The 14806-nt window shown below is 39.9% G+C and overlaps 1 protein-coding gene across 18 annotated transcripts in view; it reads left to right on the plus strand.

Moving 5' to 3' along the window:
• The window catches only part of CCDC158 (coiled-coil domain containing 158), a 76446-nt gene that overhangs the window by 3296 nt on the left and 58344 nt on the right, over positions 1–14806 (plus strand). For 11 of the 18 annotated variants that reach the window (XM_070458270.1, XM_070458273.1, XM_020894672.2 and 8 more), the window contains exons 2-4: positions 2897–2939; positions 5567–5740; positions 11609–11752. The exons of 1 other annotated variant lie outside the window; for it this stretch is intronic. In XM_070458270.1, the coding sequence (XP_070314371.1) occupies positions 11683–11752 (70 nt within the window). In that variant the 5' untranslated portion in view covers positions 2897–2939; positions 5567–5740; positions 11609–11682. Of the gene's footprint in view, positions 1–2896; positions 2940–5566; positions 5741–6179; positions 6281–11608; positions 11753–14806 lie in introns of those variants that run through there. 6 more of the 18 variants (XM_070458271.1, XM_020894666.2, XM_070458276.1 and 3 more) reach the window with 4 other exon arrangements.

A 14806-nucleotide genomic window follows, 5' to 3' on the forward strand; every position in this document is an offset into this window, starting at 1 on the left:
CAATTAGAATAAACCTCCAAGTCCTTAGTGTAGCTTTTTCAAGGTCCGGTGAACTCTACAACCAGCCAGCTCACCAGCAACTTCTCAAGATAATTTAGGAAAGGAACTGCTAAAAAGCCCAGTGTTTCTTTGGACACAGTACACAACCGGCTGTCTATAAGCGGACCTCCCATTCTCCCCGGGCTATGTGCAGGCTCCACTAGCCTCCTCCCTGGCAGGCTGTGAACACGTAGTCTTTCTTATCTCCAGACCTTTTCGTGTGGTACTTCCTCTTAGGATCTTCCCCAGTTCTCTGCAGAGCTGACTTTTTGTCATTCAGCTCACATATCACTTCAGGAAGTCCTTCCCTGACCTACTAAGTAGCCTCAACTCCTCAACTCTATGTCACTACTCTATGTTATTCTCATCATTGCAATTGACCACTCTCCAAAACTATATTTTTGATTTATTTATTTATTTTTTTTCCATTTATTTTTATTAGTTGGAGGCTAATTACTTTACAACATTGCAGTGGTTTTTGTCATACATTGAAATGAATTAGCCATGGATTTACATGTATTCCCCATCCCGGTCCCCCCTCCCACCTCCCTCTGATTTATTTTGTTAATGTCTTTCTCTGTTAGAATATAAGATCCACAAGGGCAGAAACGTGATTGGTCATGATCTTACAAAAGCTCTCTCTCTAGTTATTTACAGAGGCACTATTCATAGTGGCAATACCCTGTAAACCATCAAAATGCTACTAACAGCAATTAATAATTACCAGAGGCTTACTGTGTAAGTGTTTTATATGCATGGATGATTTAATTAAATTTTACTACTTTTGATGTGGGAAGAGTGAGGAAAGCATGTCCTCCAAATACAGTTCCCCACATTAAATTATATCTTTCAGAGGCATTGGGTAGTGTTCTTTCCCTTATTATTAGAACCTTGATTTTAAGGCTGGATCAGTGTACATTGCTACCAGCTATGGTTTTGAACCTTTCTCTACTTCCCTGAAAACTAAACTGGAGACGGGTTTTCAGGGGAGAAAGGAGGAAGAAAAAGAGTGTAAATAAAGGAGGGTCCTGAAAGAGCAGGACTTGCTCAGGACACAGCTTTGAATGGACACAGTGTGTGTGTCAGGGGAGTGAAGACGAAGGCGATGAGGCTGAGAGGTTGGTTAGGCCAGATCGTAAAGGGCTTTGAGGGCTAGTCTTAGTTTAAGCTGTTGTTTTTGAGCAAGTTGTGGCAGAATAGCTCTGATGTTAAAGGAAGATTGTAAGAAACTGAAACTTAGAAGGATCATTGTAATGGATTTTGTAGCAGGTCTAGTAAGAGTTGGTTAAAGCATGAAAGAATACAGTAGGACTAAAAATAAGCTGCAAAGCCAGGATTCCTTCCTTATAACTTATGACCACATTTAAGTCTCCTTCACTGATTTAAAAGGTATTACTCAACAGAAGGTGGAGTTTGGATAAATGAATAACAGATGAAGACACTGAAATGTCTGACTTGGAAAGCTGGCTTTATGGTATCACTATCTGAGAACATCCTAGGAAATAGGTTAGGTAGGAATGCAGAGAGACCAGATTTGGGATAAAGATGAATCTAGAGCCCCCTCAATTTTTTTAACAACAAAGCATGAAATTTTCTGGAAGCAGTGGAATTATCCCTGTCTGGCTTTTCTGACTGGAATCGCCTGTGAGAAGTCATTGTATTTGGGGTCATCTTTTTGCTGAAGTTTCTCCATATGAAATCATAGAATGTCCAGATTGGAGAAGATTTTACAATTCTTCTAGTTCAACACTCTGCCACGAGAGGAAGGCCAGTGGCCGTTGTCATCCCAACAAATGCTCATCCACGTTCAGCTTGAACCCCTCACAAGGAGGTCCACTGTGTATATATTGAAGGTGCTTCAGTTTTTAGAATGCCCCTCTCTACTCTGAGCTCCCTTTACTTCTGTTCGTTAGTCCTCATTCTGCACGTGGAACACCATCATTCTTTTTTTCAATTGAGGTTAAATGATATATAACACTGGTTATTACATTATGATTTGATATTTGTGTTGTCATTCATTTTTCCAGAGAGGCAGCTGCTCACTTAGATGCCACTGAGATATTCCAAAATTCCTAGTTGTTTTTCTCAGCTCCATTGTTTAAGATTTATAGACCTATTGCTAATTTATAGATAGAATTTCCTCTACTCAGTAACTTTTCTAACCAAACACAAGAGCTGTTACCTGGTCACCTTGGTCATCTTGGTTACCATCACCAAGCAGTGAAAAGCAGCTTACATGGTCAGAAGATATTCAGGGGATCTATTTAAGTTAGTTTGGAAGTACCTGGAGAAAAGTTGCGTCTGGAATGTTGACATATACAAGATTAGCGTTGGACCAATAGCATGGGCTTCCCTGGTGGCTCAGATGGTAAAGAATCCACCTGCAATGCTGGAGATCTGGGTTCCATCCCTGGGCTGGGAAGATCCCCTGGAAGAGGACATGGCAACCCACTCCAGTGTTCTTGCCGGGAGAATCCCATGGACAGAGCCCGGCGGGCTACAGTCCCTGTGATCGCAAAGCGTCGTACACGACTGAGCCACTAAGTACAGCAAAATAGGGAGCATGTGGTTGACCGTGTTCTGTTGTGTAAACTTAGTGTAGATAAGTGCTGCAGGTGCCATTTTAAGTGCTGTAAATTTAAAATGGCAATACTTTCATATACAAGATAAACCCAAAGGAAGAAGAATTTGAACTTTCGTTGTTGCTATTGTATGTACATGTTAAGTTGAAGTATTGTCAAGATCTTAGGTGATGAAAATGAACTTGCAAGTTTAACTTTTTGAAAATAATAAATTTGAGATAATGAAGTACTGTATATATTAATAAGCAGATTTTTAAATATTTTCTGTTTTTCAGGTGTTGATAGGATAAGTGAAAATAAGAATATCCAGATTTTAAGGTATTTCTTGTTTTACTTTGGGTTATACTTAAGAATTGTGACTAAATAAAACTGATAACACTAATTTATTATATCTGCAACTAATTTTAGACCCTGAGGTCTTAAACTTGACCAATGCCTAGGCTAGAATATCTAAGATAATAAAGTTATAATGGGTTTATCTCTGTGGTTTTCAAACTTTGATCAGTGGAGCCTTCTGTATTCCATAAAGGTATTTGGAGGGCAGAGAGGAGGGTGTGTGTAGTCGGGTATCTGAAGATTCAACGAAAGGCTTCCACTCCTTAAAAAAATTTAGAAGACACACCCCAACCTCATTTAGTAACGGTGGGAATTGAGGCTCAGAGATGTGAATAGATTTGCTTATGCTTTCAAGGTGACCAAGGGCAGAATTACAATTCTAAGTTCTGTTTTTCTTCTGGGCTGCCTCCTTCCAAAATGGTCTCATGTACTGGTGATGTAGAATCTTACATAGTTTAATTCTGTATTACATTATAATGTTACCTGAGTTTATTTAGTGTATTCTGAACCCACTTTCTTTTCTATTAGAGGACATATATGAAACATACCTTCTTTCTAGATAAATAGAAAGATATAGCCATTTATTATGGGAAAGTGAGTTGGTATATACTGCTTAAATTTCAAAAACAGTATTGTTATTCTTGGTTTACTATTCCATTATGTAGCACTGCTGCTAAGTTGCGTCAGTCATGTCTGACTCTGTGTGACCCCATAGATGGCAGCCCACCAGTCTAGTTTCCTATAGATTGAGGCAACAGGATAGTAAGTCTGATGGGTTTCCTCAGGTAATTCTTATTCTTTTGAGGTGTATACTCCGTATCCATCTTATAGTCTTACAGAGGTTAAATATTGTTTTCAAGGTTACATAGGTGGTGGATCACAGAGCCGGAATTTGAACCCGTGAGTGATGTGAAGTTAGTAGTAAGAACAGTAACTCAGGCAATGAAGGTTTATTCAGCAGTAACTGCTCTCTTCATTGTTTCCCAGACTGTACTGGCCCAGGCATGTGCTATTTGGATTAGTCTTAGTAGTGAGACCTGGGTTCGATCCCTGGGGCAGGAAGATCCCCTGGAGAAGGCAATGGCACCCCACTCCAGTACTCGTGCCTAGAAAATCCCATGGATGGAAGAGCCTTGTAGGCTACAGTCCATGGGGTCGCAAAGAGTCGGACACGACTGAGCGATCTCACCTTCACCTTAGTAGTCTCCTCTGGTGGCCTGGGCTTCCCTGGTGGCTCAGAGGGTAAGGCGTCTGCCTGCAATGCAGGAACCCCAGGTTTGGTTCCTGGGTCGGGAAGATCCCCTGGAGAAGGAAATAGCAACCCCACTCCAGCACCCTTGCCTGGAAAATCCCAGGGATGAAGAAGCCTGGTAGACTACAGTCCATGGGGTCGCAAAGAGTCAGACACGACTGAGCGGCTTCACTTTCTTTCACTCTCACTTTCCCTGGTGGCTCGATGGTAAAGAGTTTTCCTGCAATACAGGAGACCTGGGTTCCATCCCTGGGTTGGGAAGATTTCCTGGAGAAGGAAATGGCAGTCCACTCCAGTATTCTTGCCTGGAGAATCCCATGGACAGAGGAGCCTGGCAGGCTGTAGTCCATGGGATTTCAAAGAGTCGGACATGACTGACTGACTAACACACCTTAGGATTTCCTGGGGAAAACATACCTGCAGACTGGTTCTGCAAGAGTATGAACTGGCTTTACAAAATCACCAATCTCAGGCTTCTGTGAAAGGTAGCATCCTAAAGGCTTGAGTCATTAATTTATGAATCCAGTAATCTAAATGTAACATACGTTGTAGGTGAAAGTGAAAGTTGCTCAGTCTTGTCCGACGCTTTGAGACCCCATGGACTATACAGTCCATGGAATTCTCCAGGCCAGAATACTGGAGTGAGTAGCCTTTCCCTTCTCCAGAGGATCTTCCTGACCCAGGAATCAAACCGGGGTCTCCTGCATTGCAGGTGGATTCTTTACCAGCTGAGCTATTGGGGATGCCCACATTGTAAGTAATCTTTCCAAATCAAAATAGATCATGGATTCTGAATCAGCTTACTATGGAGACAGTCACATTCTATCATAGTCACAGGAGAGGTCTACCTGGTATAGCCATACAGAAAGAAATCAAGGTGGGGACGGGTCACATTAGGGAAGGTATAGGTGTACAGTCACCACAGCTTTTAGGAGCCAAGGAGAAGAGGTGAAAACCCAGGAAATAGTTTTAAGTCCCTTGGCTCAACTGTGTAACAAAAACTAAAGCCTGTAACCTTATTTTCCTCCAAAAGTCTACTTTTTGTGGTCTGTAGTTTCTAAGGCCTTTTCTGCAACATTCCAATTAAATAACAAGAGTAGAATCCTTACCTAGCTATTACTTGTCAGAAATTTAGTCATCTTTCAGTGTGAACCTGTTCATAATTTTAAACCAGGCAGAATTGTTCTTAATAAATCTTGGGCATACTAGAAGAGGCCAAAATCTCATCTGTGTGCTTTTCTCAGAGATTTAAATCAAACACGTGTAAGTTCATGTTTTGATCTGCAAATCAACAAAGTACAGCATTTTCACAGTTTCATGACTTACTGAGACAAAAAAAATTTTTTTCTTTTTCCAGAAATCCTTAATAATTTAAGAAGTTTTATGCCTGAAAATAGGAATAAGGTTACAATTCTTACAATGCAGTGAAAATAAATACTGAATGATTTGACCAGTTTAATGACTTGGTCCGTCTAAAACAGTGAAAATCTAGATTACGAATAAGATTTAAGAGACATTTCATTACTCTAAGGTATGTACATAAAGTAACTAGCAGCACTGGCAAACAGATGTACCTGTCCTGCTTATCTTGCTTGTAGGTTCTGTTTCTTTCTTGATAGCCCAAAGTCTGCTTTCAAGCAGAGTGGATTAGTGTGTGTTCTCCTAATGCTGGGCTTTGATTCCACCTGCCCTACTCATCCCTTCATGCTTTGGATCTGTCTCTAATTTATGATAATAACACTACTCAATAAGTTACATTTTCTTACTTTTACCATCCTGAGGAATCACCAAATATATCATTTTAGTGTGTAAGCTAAGTTAAACAGCAAACATTCATGATAAAACTTGTTTAAATGAGAGGGTTTTTTCTTCCCCCCCAAATAGCAATTTCTTCTATTTAGAACATTTAAATTGCCTAGCAATCTTGAGTAACATTCCATTTGTTATAATTCTTTATGGAATGTTTCCCTACCTGCCACTTACTTCCTAAAAATGATAGTACAAACATATTAAGGTAGAATTTAATCATTGTTTTGACAGATGGCACCTCAGTAATCTAAAAGGCAAAACTGTGAGTGTAATAAAAACGAATTCTGTCAACAGCAAAAATTCTTTTTAGCTCAGAAGCTTTTAAAACTTACTTTTAATACAGTGCTTGCATTGTAAAAATGATGAGCAGTATGTTCTGTGTAATATTCCTCTTTCCATCATTTTGATAGTTCTTACCTACATCTATTTTTAAAGAATTAGGATTCTGATTCATTAATGTGATCTATTGTTTTTCTGTTTTCTTTTTTAAATTGTTTTTCTGTTTTGTTAATTTCTGCTTTTGTCTTTCGGAGAAGGCAATGGCAACCCACGCCAGTACTCTTGCCTGGAAAATCCCATGGATGGCGGAGCCTGGTAGGCTGCAGTCCATGGGGTCGCGAAGAGTCAGACACGACTGAGCGACTTCACTTTCACTTTTCACTTTCATGCATTGGAGAAGGAAATGGCAACCCACTCCAGTGTTCTTGCCTGGAGAATCCCAGGGACGGGGGAGCCTGGTGGGCTGCCGTCTATGGGGTCGCACAGAGTTGGACACGACTGCAGCGACTTAGCAGCACCAGCAGAGTCAGAGGTATTATATTGTTATTGTGGAATGAAGCTTTTAACTTAAGTGCCCTTTGTCTTATTTAATACCCTTTGGCTTGAAGACAGTTTGGTCTGGTTATCGGGATTTTAACCCATGCTTTTTTAAAAGAAAATTTACTGATGTATGTTTGATTTACAGTGTTGTGTTAATTTCTGCTGTGCAGCAAAATCATACATGTATGTATATTCATATTCTTTTCTATTATGGCTTATTATAGGATAGTGAATATAGCTGCTTGGGCTACACAATAGGGCCTCGTTGTTTATCCATTGACTACGTAATAGCGTGCACCTGCTAATCCCAAACTCCCGACCCTTTCCTCCCAGTGCTCTTCCGCCGGCCACAGTGAGTCTGTTCTCTATTTCTGTGAGTCTGCTTCTGTTTCGTTGATACAGACTCATTTGTGTCATATTTTAGATTTCACGTACAAGTGATATCATACGGTATTTGTCTTTTTCTTTCTGACTGACTTTGCTTACTGTGATAATCTCTAGGTCCATTCATGTTGCTGCAAATGGTATTAAATTGTATATATATATGTATACACACACACACACATACACATTCTTTATCCATTCATCTTCAGGTTTCCATGTCTTGGCTATTGTAAATAATGCTGCTACGAACACAGGGGTGCACATATCTTTTTGAATTAGTTTTGTCTGGGTATATGCCCAGGAATGGGATTGCTGCATCATATGGCTACTCTTATTTTTTGAGGAGCCTTCATACTGTTTTTTATCATGGCTGTACCAATATACATTCCCACCAACAGTGTAAAAGGGTTCCTTTTTCTTTGCATCCTCTCCAGCATTTATTATTTGTAGACTTTTTATTGATGGCTATTCTAATTGGTGTGTGGTGGTACCTCCTTGTAGTTTTTATTTGTAAATCTCTAATAATTATTGTGATGAGCATCTTTTCATATGCCTGTTGGCCATCTGTATGTCTTCTTTGGAGAAATGTCTATTTAGGTCTTCTGCCCATTTTTTGATTGGGTTGTTTGCTTTTTTGTTATTGAGTTGTATGAGCTCTTTATATATTTTGAAAATTAATCCTTTATCAGCCATATCATTTTCAAATATTTTCTCCCAGTCTGTAGTTTGTCTTTTCATTATGTTTATAGTTTAATTTGCTGTGCAAAAGCTTATAAGTTTGATTAGGGCCCATTTGTTTATTTTTGCTTTTATTTCTGTTGCTTTGGGAGATTAACCTAAGAAAACATTGGTATGACTTTTATTAGAAAATATTTTGTGTATGTTCTCTTCTAGGAGTTTTATGGTGTCATGTCTTATATTTAAGTCTTTAAGTCACTTCGAGTTTACTTTTGTGTCTAGTATGAGGATGTGTTCTAAATTTCATTTCATGTTCATTGATTTCATGAAATTTCATTTCATGTTCATTGATTCACATGCAGTTTCATTTCATGTTCATTGATTCACATGCAGTTGTCCAACTTTTTCAGCACTACTTGCTGAAGACACTTTTTCCAATTTTATATTTCTGTCTTCTTTGTCAAAGATTAATTGACCATAGGTGAGTGGGCTTATTTCTGGGCACTCTGTTCTGTCCCATTGATCCATATGTCTGTGGTGGGGGTGGGCAGCCAATACCATGTTGCTTTGACTCCTGTAGCTTTGTAATATTGTCTGAAGTCTGGGAGGGGTATGCCTCCTGCTTTGTTTTATTTTCCTCAGGATTGCTTTGGAAATTCTGGGTCTTTTATGGTTCTATATACATTTGAAATTATTTGTCCTAGTTCTGTGGAAAATGCCACAGGGAATTTTAATACGGATCACATTAAGTCTGCAGTTTGCTTTGGATAGTATGGCCACCCATGCTTTCTTATAGCATTCATTTGCCTAGCAGATCATGGTGTCACTTTATTTGAAGTTGGTTTTTTTTTTTCAAGCTAGTGCCTTTTAGTGTCCTCTTATGTACAGCACAGAGTTGAGTTTTTTTAAGAGCTAATTTGAAATTTCTTTGAATAGTCAAGTCCTTTTAGATTTACTGACATGACTGTTGTGTTGGTCTAAATTCTGTCTCATTGTTATTACATTATTATCTTATGGTATAATTACTGTGTGTATTATACTAATGTGTTTATTTGGTGTTCTTTTTTTAAAAAATTCTTTTGGCATTTAAGATTTTTATTTTTATTCTAGTTGCTACCTTTGCCTTAATGCTTTCTATACTACACCCATAACCCCTCCAACTTTTTTTCTTATTTAACCTTTTGCTTTTTGTCAATTTTAAATGGTATCTTTTACAACCAGTGGCCCTCTATTTCCCTTTTATTCTCTCTTCCCATCTTTAGTTGTATCTGTTCGCTATTGTCACACATATAATATTTATATATTATTTTTCAGTGTCATTAACCTTCTCATGTTTTAGTCTCAACTCTACAATTGAATATTTAAAATGTTCACATAAAGTGTTCCCAGTCATCTTTTTTTAAAACATAGTCCTCCCTTTTCCCAAATTTTATTTTGAAAAATTTTAAACCTGTGGAAAAACCAAAGATTTACACCAGCTGTTACCATGTTGCCACATTTGCTGGTCATTATTGGTTGGATGAAGCTTCACTCTGGTAGATTCCTCAGAAGAGGCACTTACGTACAGTGTTCTGGCACATTCAAAACTGCTTTTCCATGCTTTTGTGTCTTTTGACCTTGGCTGGATATAATAGGCTTGGTTTGTACTTTCTTTTTCCTTATATTTCTTGAAAATGCTGCTCTTCTGTTGCCTTGCTTTGTATGTTGTTTTTGAATAATCTAATGCCATTCTAATCTTTTTGCCTTTATAAATTACTTCATCTTTTTTGCCTGAAGGCCCCAAGGATTTTTTTCATAATCTTTAACATCTTAATGTTGTTTTGATAGAATGTATTTCAAAGTTAATCATTCTTGGCTGATTTTCCTTAGTATGAAAAACGTATAGATTTGGATCTTTATTTCTAGGAAGCTTCCTTGGATTATAGTTTTAAATAACAGTTCTATTTCATTTTTTGGACTTTTTTTCTTCAGGGACACCAATTATATTCAACCTCCTTTGCCTGTCTTTCATTTCTTTCACTTCTTCTCCAACCCTTTTTTCTTCTTTATCTCAGTTTTCATCCTCTTGGTTGTTTTCCTGATTTCCTTCAGTGCCTTTATTAAGTTTACATTGCAGTTTACCCTCTGGTCTTTGTAATTTGGTCTTCACTTCTGATATAATTCTGTGTTTTTCTTCTCTTTCCTTACCTCAGGCAACTCTCATCTCATTTCTTCCTGATGACTTGCTTGTTTTCTTTCTTTCTTGTCCACTTATGTTCCTACATTTTACGATTCTTACTCAAGGGTGACTTTTCATTATTCCCAAATGCTTGTTTGAGAATATTTAGTTCAGCTTGGAGTGTTGTGTTACAGCTTTCTTTGAGTTCATGGTTGTTGTCGGGGAGGGTTCGGGGGACTTTTCATGAGCAGAAAAGATTTTATCCACATTTTCTGATATTTTGTGGAAGTTTTGTATTGATGTGATCTATTTTTAACCGTTTCTGTTTATTTAGTGGACAGGACTGTTGGTCTGAGAGAGCTGTCTTCCGGGCATTCTCTTGGAAGGATGGTGGGGGAATATTAGGTGGGAAGGGTAGAAGGAACACTGGCATATCTTGCTTCTTTTTGCTTTTGCTGGTTCCTAAAATTTCCTGTCTCATTTCCTTCTTCCCTTTTCTGCGATGTCTCCAGGGGAGACCAGATCTCCCCCAGAAATACCCTGAGTCTCCCTCAGAAATACTCTCCTCTGAGGCAGACACTCCTGGTGCCCACGCACTTTCCAGCCCTAACTGCGCAGCTGGAGACTGTCTGTTCCAGCCTGTGCCCAGTGACCTGGCTCTTCCCGCTCACTTTCTGGGGGCGCCCCGTGCTTCCCCTGGGCCCTCTGCTCCTTTTCAGCCTCTCGTCTCCCGCTGTCCACACCCATAGGCCTGTAGTGCTGTTCCGTAGAGTATGGGAGCACTTTTGGGAAAAAATTTCCCTCTGCTGACAGATAATTTGAAGGCTGTGGCATTCTCTTCTGGGAATGCTGAGGGCTTGGAGCCCATGTGCTTCTATTTGGGTTTTTTCTGTTGTTGATTTTATGTACATTCAGAGGATAAGGAGATTTGGAATCAGGCCTCTACCAGTGTTTCAAACCCCAAAGTCCCCTCTTGGCCTAATCTAAAATTATGAGCACTGTCTGATATCCAGGAAGTTTTTACCATTTATTGTGCTCAGTCACTCAGTTTTGTCCAGCTGTTTGTGACCCCCTGGACTGTAGCCCACCAGGCTCCTCTGTCCATGGGGTTTTCCAGGAAAGAATATTGGAATGGGTTGCCATGCCCTCCTCCACTACCTTTTATTAATGATTTCTAATTTGAATTTTCTTCATAATTTGTGACTTTTTACTGAGGAAGTGCCTTCTTTCATTATTTGACAACATAACTTATGAGACGTAAGAAGAGAAAAAAGTCTGCCCAGATCAGAGTGCTAATAATCATAGTAATTAAAAGTGTTTCTTATTTTCGGGTTATCTTTAATAAACCACTTGGCCATTAAAATCAACAAGTTTTACAATAAGATTCTGTTCAGTTATTAATTTTATGTAATAATAGAATATTTCTGTGTAAATATTTTCCTGGTGAAAACTTGTTATTAAATTTCAAATGTAAATATAGTCATTTCCTCTTCTGTGAGCTTTTTTCACATAGTACCTTATTAATAAAGACTAAATCCCTGTCTTTTATAGATAAGAACTAAAAGAACTAAATAGGGAAGCATTCATATTTCACAATCTCTAAGAAGAGGTAGCAAATATTTAATATGGAACAAAAACCTTGTGAACCCAAAAATGAACATCTTTTGTCAAGCAGTGGCATCCCATCCAATGCAGGTATGTGTTTTTTATAAAACAAAAATGGGAGAAACTTAGAACTAAGCAGCCTTCATAATATTCATTCAAGCCACTGTTTTTTAGTATGTTTTAGTTTAACTGTGCAGGTCACAGACCTTGTTCATGAATGTTTACCAGATTATTTATAATTCTCCTTTATAAGGAAGAAGTTGTTTAATCTTTTAAAAATAGCATGTCTATATTTTAGCATGTGTTTACATTATTTTCTGGTTTGAAGACTGTTTCCATGTTGAGGCACTTCCGCACATGCCGTTTCTCTAAATGCCTTCTCTTCCTTGGTCTGCCCCAGGCCCCAATTACGCATCATTTTGACTTCTTTTCCCTTACATCTCTCCCCACCACATCCAATCAAGTACGACGCCCTGCTTTCTGTAGGTTCAGACATGTTTCTTGAGTGGAGACATTCCCACGGCTTCTGTTCTAGTTCAGGCCTCCCATTGACTCTGATGAAGATTATGTCAGTCAGCAGATAGCAGACAGGAAGACAGAAACAGGTGGAATAAATAGGCAGGACTTAACACAGGGAATTTGTGACAGGTGTTGGAAGAGCCGAGAAGGTTCTCGGAAGATGGAAGAACACAGAGCTCAACCACAGCAGGAAGCTGCTACCAGCCTCTGGGCCAAAAGGACCCTGAGAGTAGGAGCTGTTAGCAGGCGTGGGTAGAAGCAGGAGCTGGAACCACAGTCGGGGCTGCCTGCTGGAGACGGACCCACCACTCACTGCCAGAAGCCCGTCGGAGGCAGGAGAGAGGAGAGTCCCTCAGTTTCTCCCCGCCTACGGCCTTCTGGTCTTTCGCCAGCACCTTCCATCTTGAACCTACCAGGAAATGCGCTGGGAGTGGGGCGCTGGAAGGGTGGTCTCCACAGCACATGGCAGGGAGGCGGCTCTGTGGCGGTCAGGCAGGTGACTGCTTTCCCTTCTCGTCTCTGTCGTCTGAAAGAATGCAGCCAGAGCTCATTCTGAATTACAGGTCTGTTGTTCCACTGGTCTGCTTACAGACTTTTGTCTTCACACGCTTATTCCATAAAAATTCTGCTCCTTAGGATGCCCATGCTGTTGGCACCTCCATCATACTAGACCCATTCACCCTGCTCATTTCCATTGCTCACCTCCCCACTCGCATGATATCCCTCAGTCACTAGGGGCATGGGGGCTTAGCTCATGGACTGTCACTCCCGCCCCAGGCACACCATCATCCTGCAGTGTCCATGGATGATCCATCTAAGGTCTCAGACTCATGGCTTCTGTACTCTAGTTACTCAGTCATTTTGATGTACAGCAGAAGGCAAAGGAGAAAAGGAAAGGTATACCCATTTGATTGCTGAGTTCCAAAGAAATCCAGAGAGAGATAAGAAAGCCTTCCTCAATGATCAATGCAAAGAAATACAGGAAAACAATAGAATGGAAAAGACTAGAGATAATTTCAAGAAATTAGAGATACCAAGGGAACATTTCATGCAAAGATGGGCGCGATAAAGGACAGAAGTGCTGTGGACCTAACAGAAGCAGATGATACTAAGTAGAGTTGGCAAGAATACACAAGAGAACTATACAAAAAAGATCTTGATAACCCAGATAATCACGATGGTGTGATCACTCACCTAGAGTCAGGCATCCTGGAATGAGAAGTCAAGTGGGCCTTAGGAGGCATCACTACGAACACAGCTAGTAGAGGTGATGGAATTCCAGTTGAGCTATTTCAGATCCTAAAAGATGATGCTGTGAAAGGGCTGCACTTAATATGCCAGCAAATTTGGAAAACTCAGCAGTGGCCACAAACTGAAAAAGGTCAGTTTTCATTGAAATCCCAAAGAAAGGCAAAGCCAAAGAATGCTCAAACTACCATACAATTGCACTCATCTCACATGGAGGCAGAGTAATGCTCAAAATTCTCCAAGGCAGGCTTCAACAGTATGGGAACCAAGAATTTCCAGATGTTCAAACTGGATTTAGAAAAGGCAGAGGAACCCGAGATCAAATTGCCAACTTCTGCTGGATCATTGAAAAAGCAAGAGAATTCCAGAAAAACATCTATTTCTGCTTTATTGACTGTACCAAAGCCATTGACTGTGTGGATCACAGCAAACTGTGGAAAGTTCTTAAAGAGATGGGTATACTAGACCACCTTACCTGCCTCCTGAGAAATCTGTATGCAGGTCAAGAAGCAGCAGTTAGAACTGGACATGGAACAATGGACTGGTTCTAAATTGAGAAAGGAGTATGTCAAGGCTGTATATTGTCACCTTGCTTATTTAGCTTCTGTGCAGAGTACATCATGCAAAATGCCAGCCTGGATGAAGCGCATGCTGGAATCAAGATTGCCGGGAGAAGTATCAATAACCTCAAATATGCAGATGACACAACCCTTATGGCAGAAAGCAAAGAAGAACTAAAGAGCCTCTTGATGAAAGTGAAAGAGGAGTGTGAAAAGGCTGGCTTAAAACTCAATATTCAAAAAACTAAAATCATGGCATCTGGTCCCATCACTTCACGGTCAATAGATGGGGAAACAATGGAAACAGTGAGAGACTTTATTTTTGGGGGCTCCAAAATCACTGCGGATGGTGATTGCAGCCATGAAAATTAAAAGACGCTTGCTCCTTGGAAGAAAAGCTGTGACCAACCTAGACAGCATATTACAAAGCAGAGACATTACTTTGCCAACAAAGGTCTGTCTGGTCAAGGCTGTGGTTTTTCCAGTGGTCTTGTATGGACGTGAGAGTTGGACCATAAGACTCAGCACCAAAGAATTGATGCTTTTGAACTGTGGTGTTGGAGAAGACTCTTGAGAGTCCCTTGGACTGCAAGGAGATCCACCCAGTCCATCCTAAAGGAAATCAATCCTGAATATTCATTGGAAAGAGTGATGCTGAAGCTGAAACTCCAATACTTTGGCCACCTGAATGGAAGAACTGACTTCTTGGAAAAGACCCTGATGCTGGGAAAGATTGAAGGCAGGAGGTGAAGGGGACAACAGAGGATGAGATGGTTAGATGGTGTTACCGACTTGATGGACATGATTTTGAGCAAAT

This window comes from Odocoileus virginianus, chromosome 29 (assembly GCF_023699985.2).
Source record: "Odocoileus virginianus isolate 20LAN1187 ecotype Illinois chromosome 29, Ovbor_1.2, whole genome shotgun sequence".
NCBI classification, from domain to species: domain Eukaryota; kingdom Metazoa; phylum Chordata; class Mammalia; order Artiodactyla; family Cervidae; genus Odocoileus; species Odocoileus virginianus.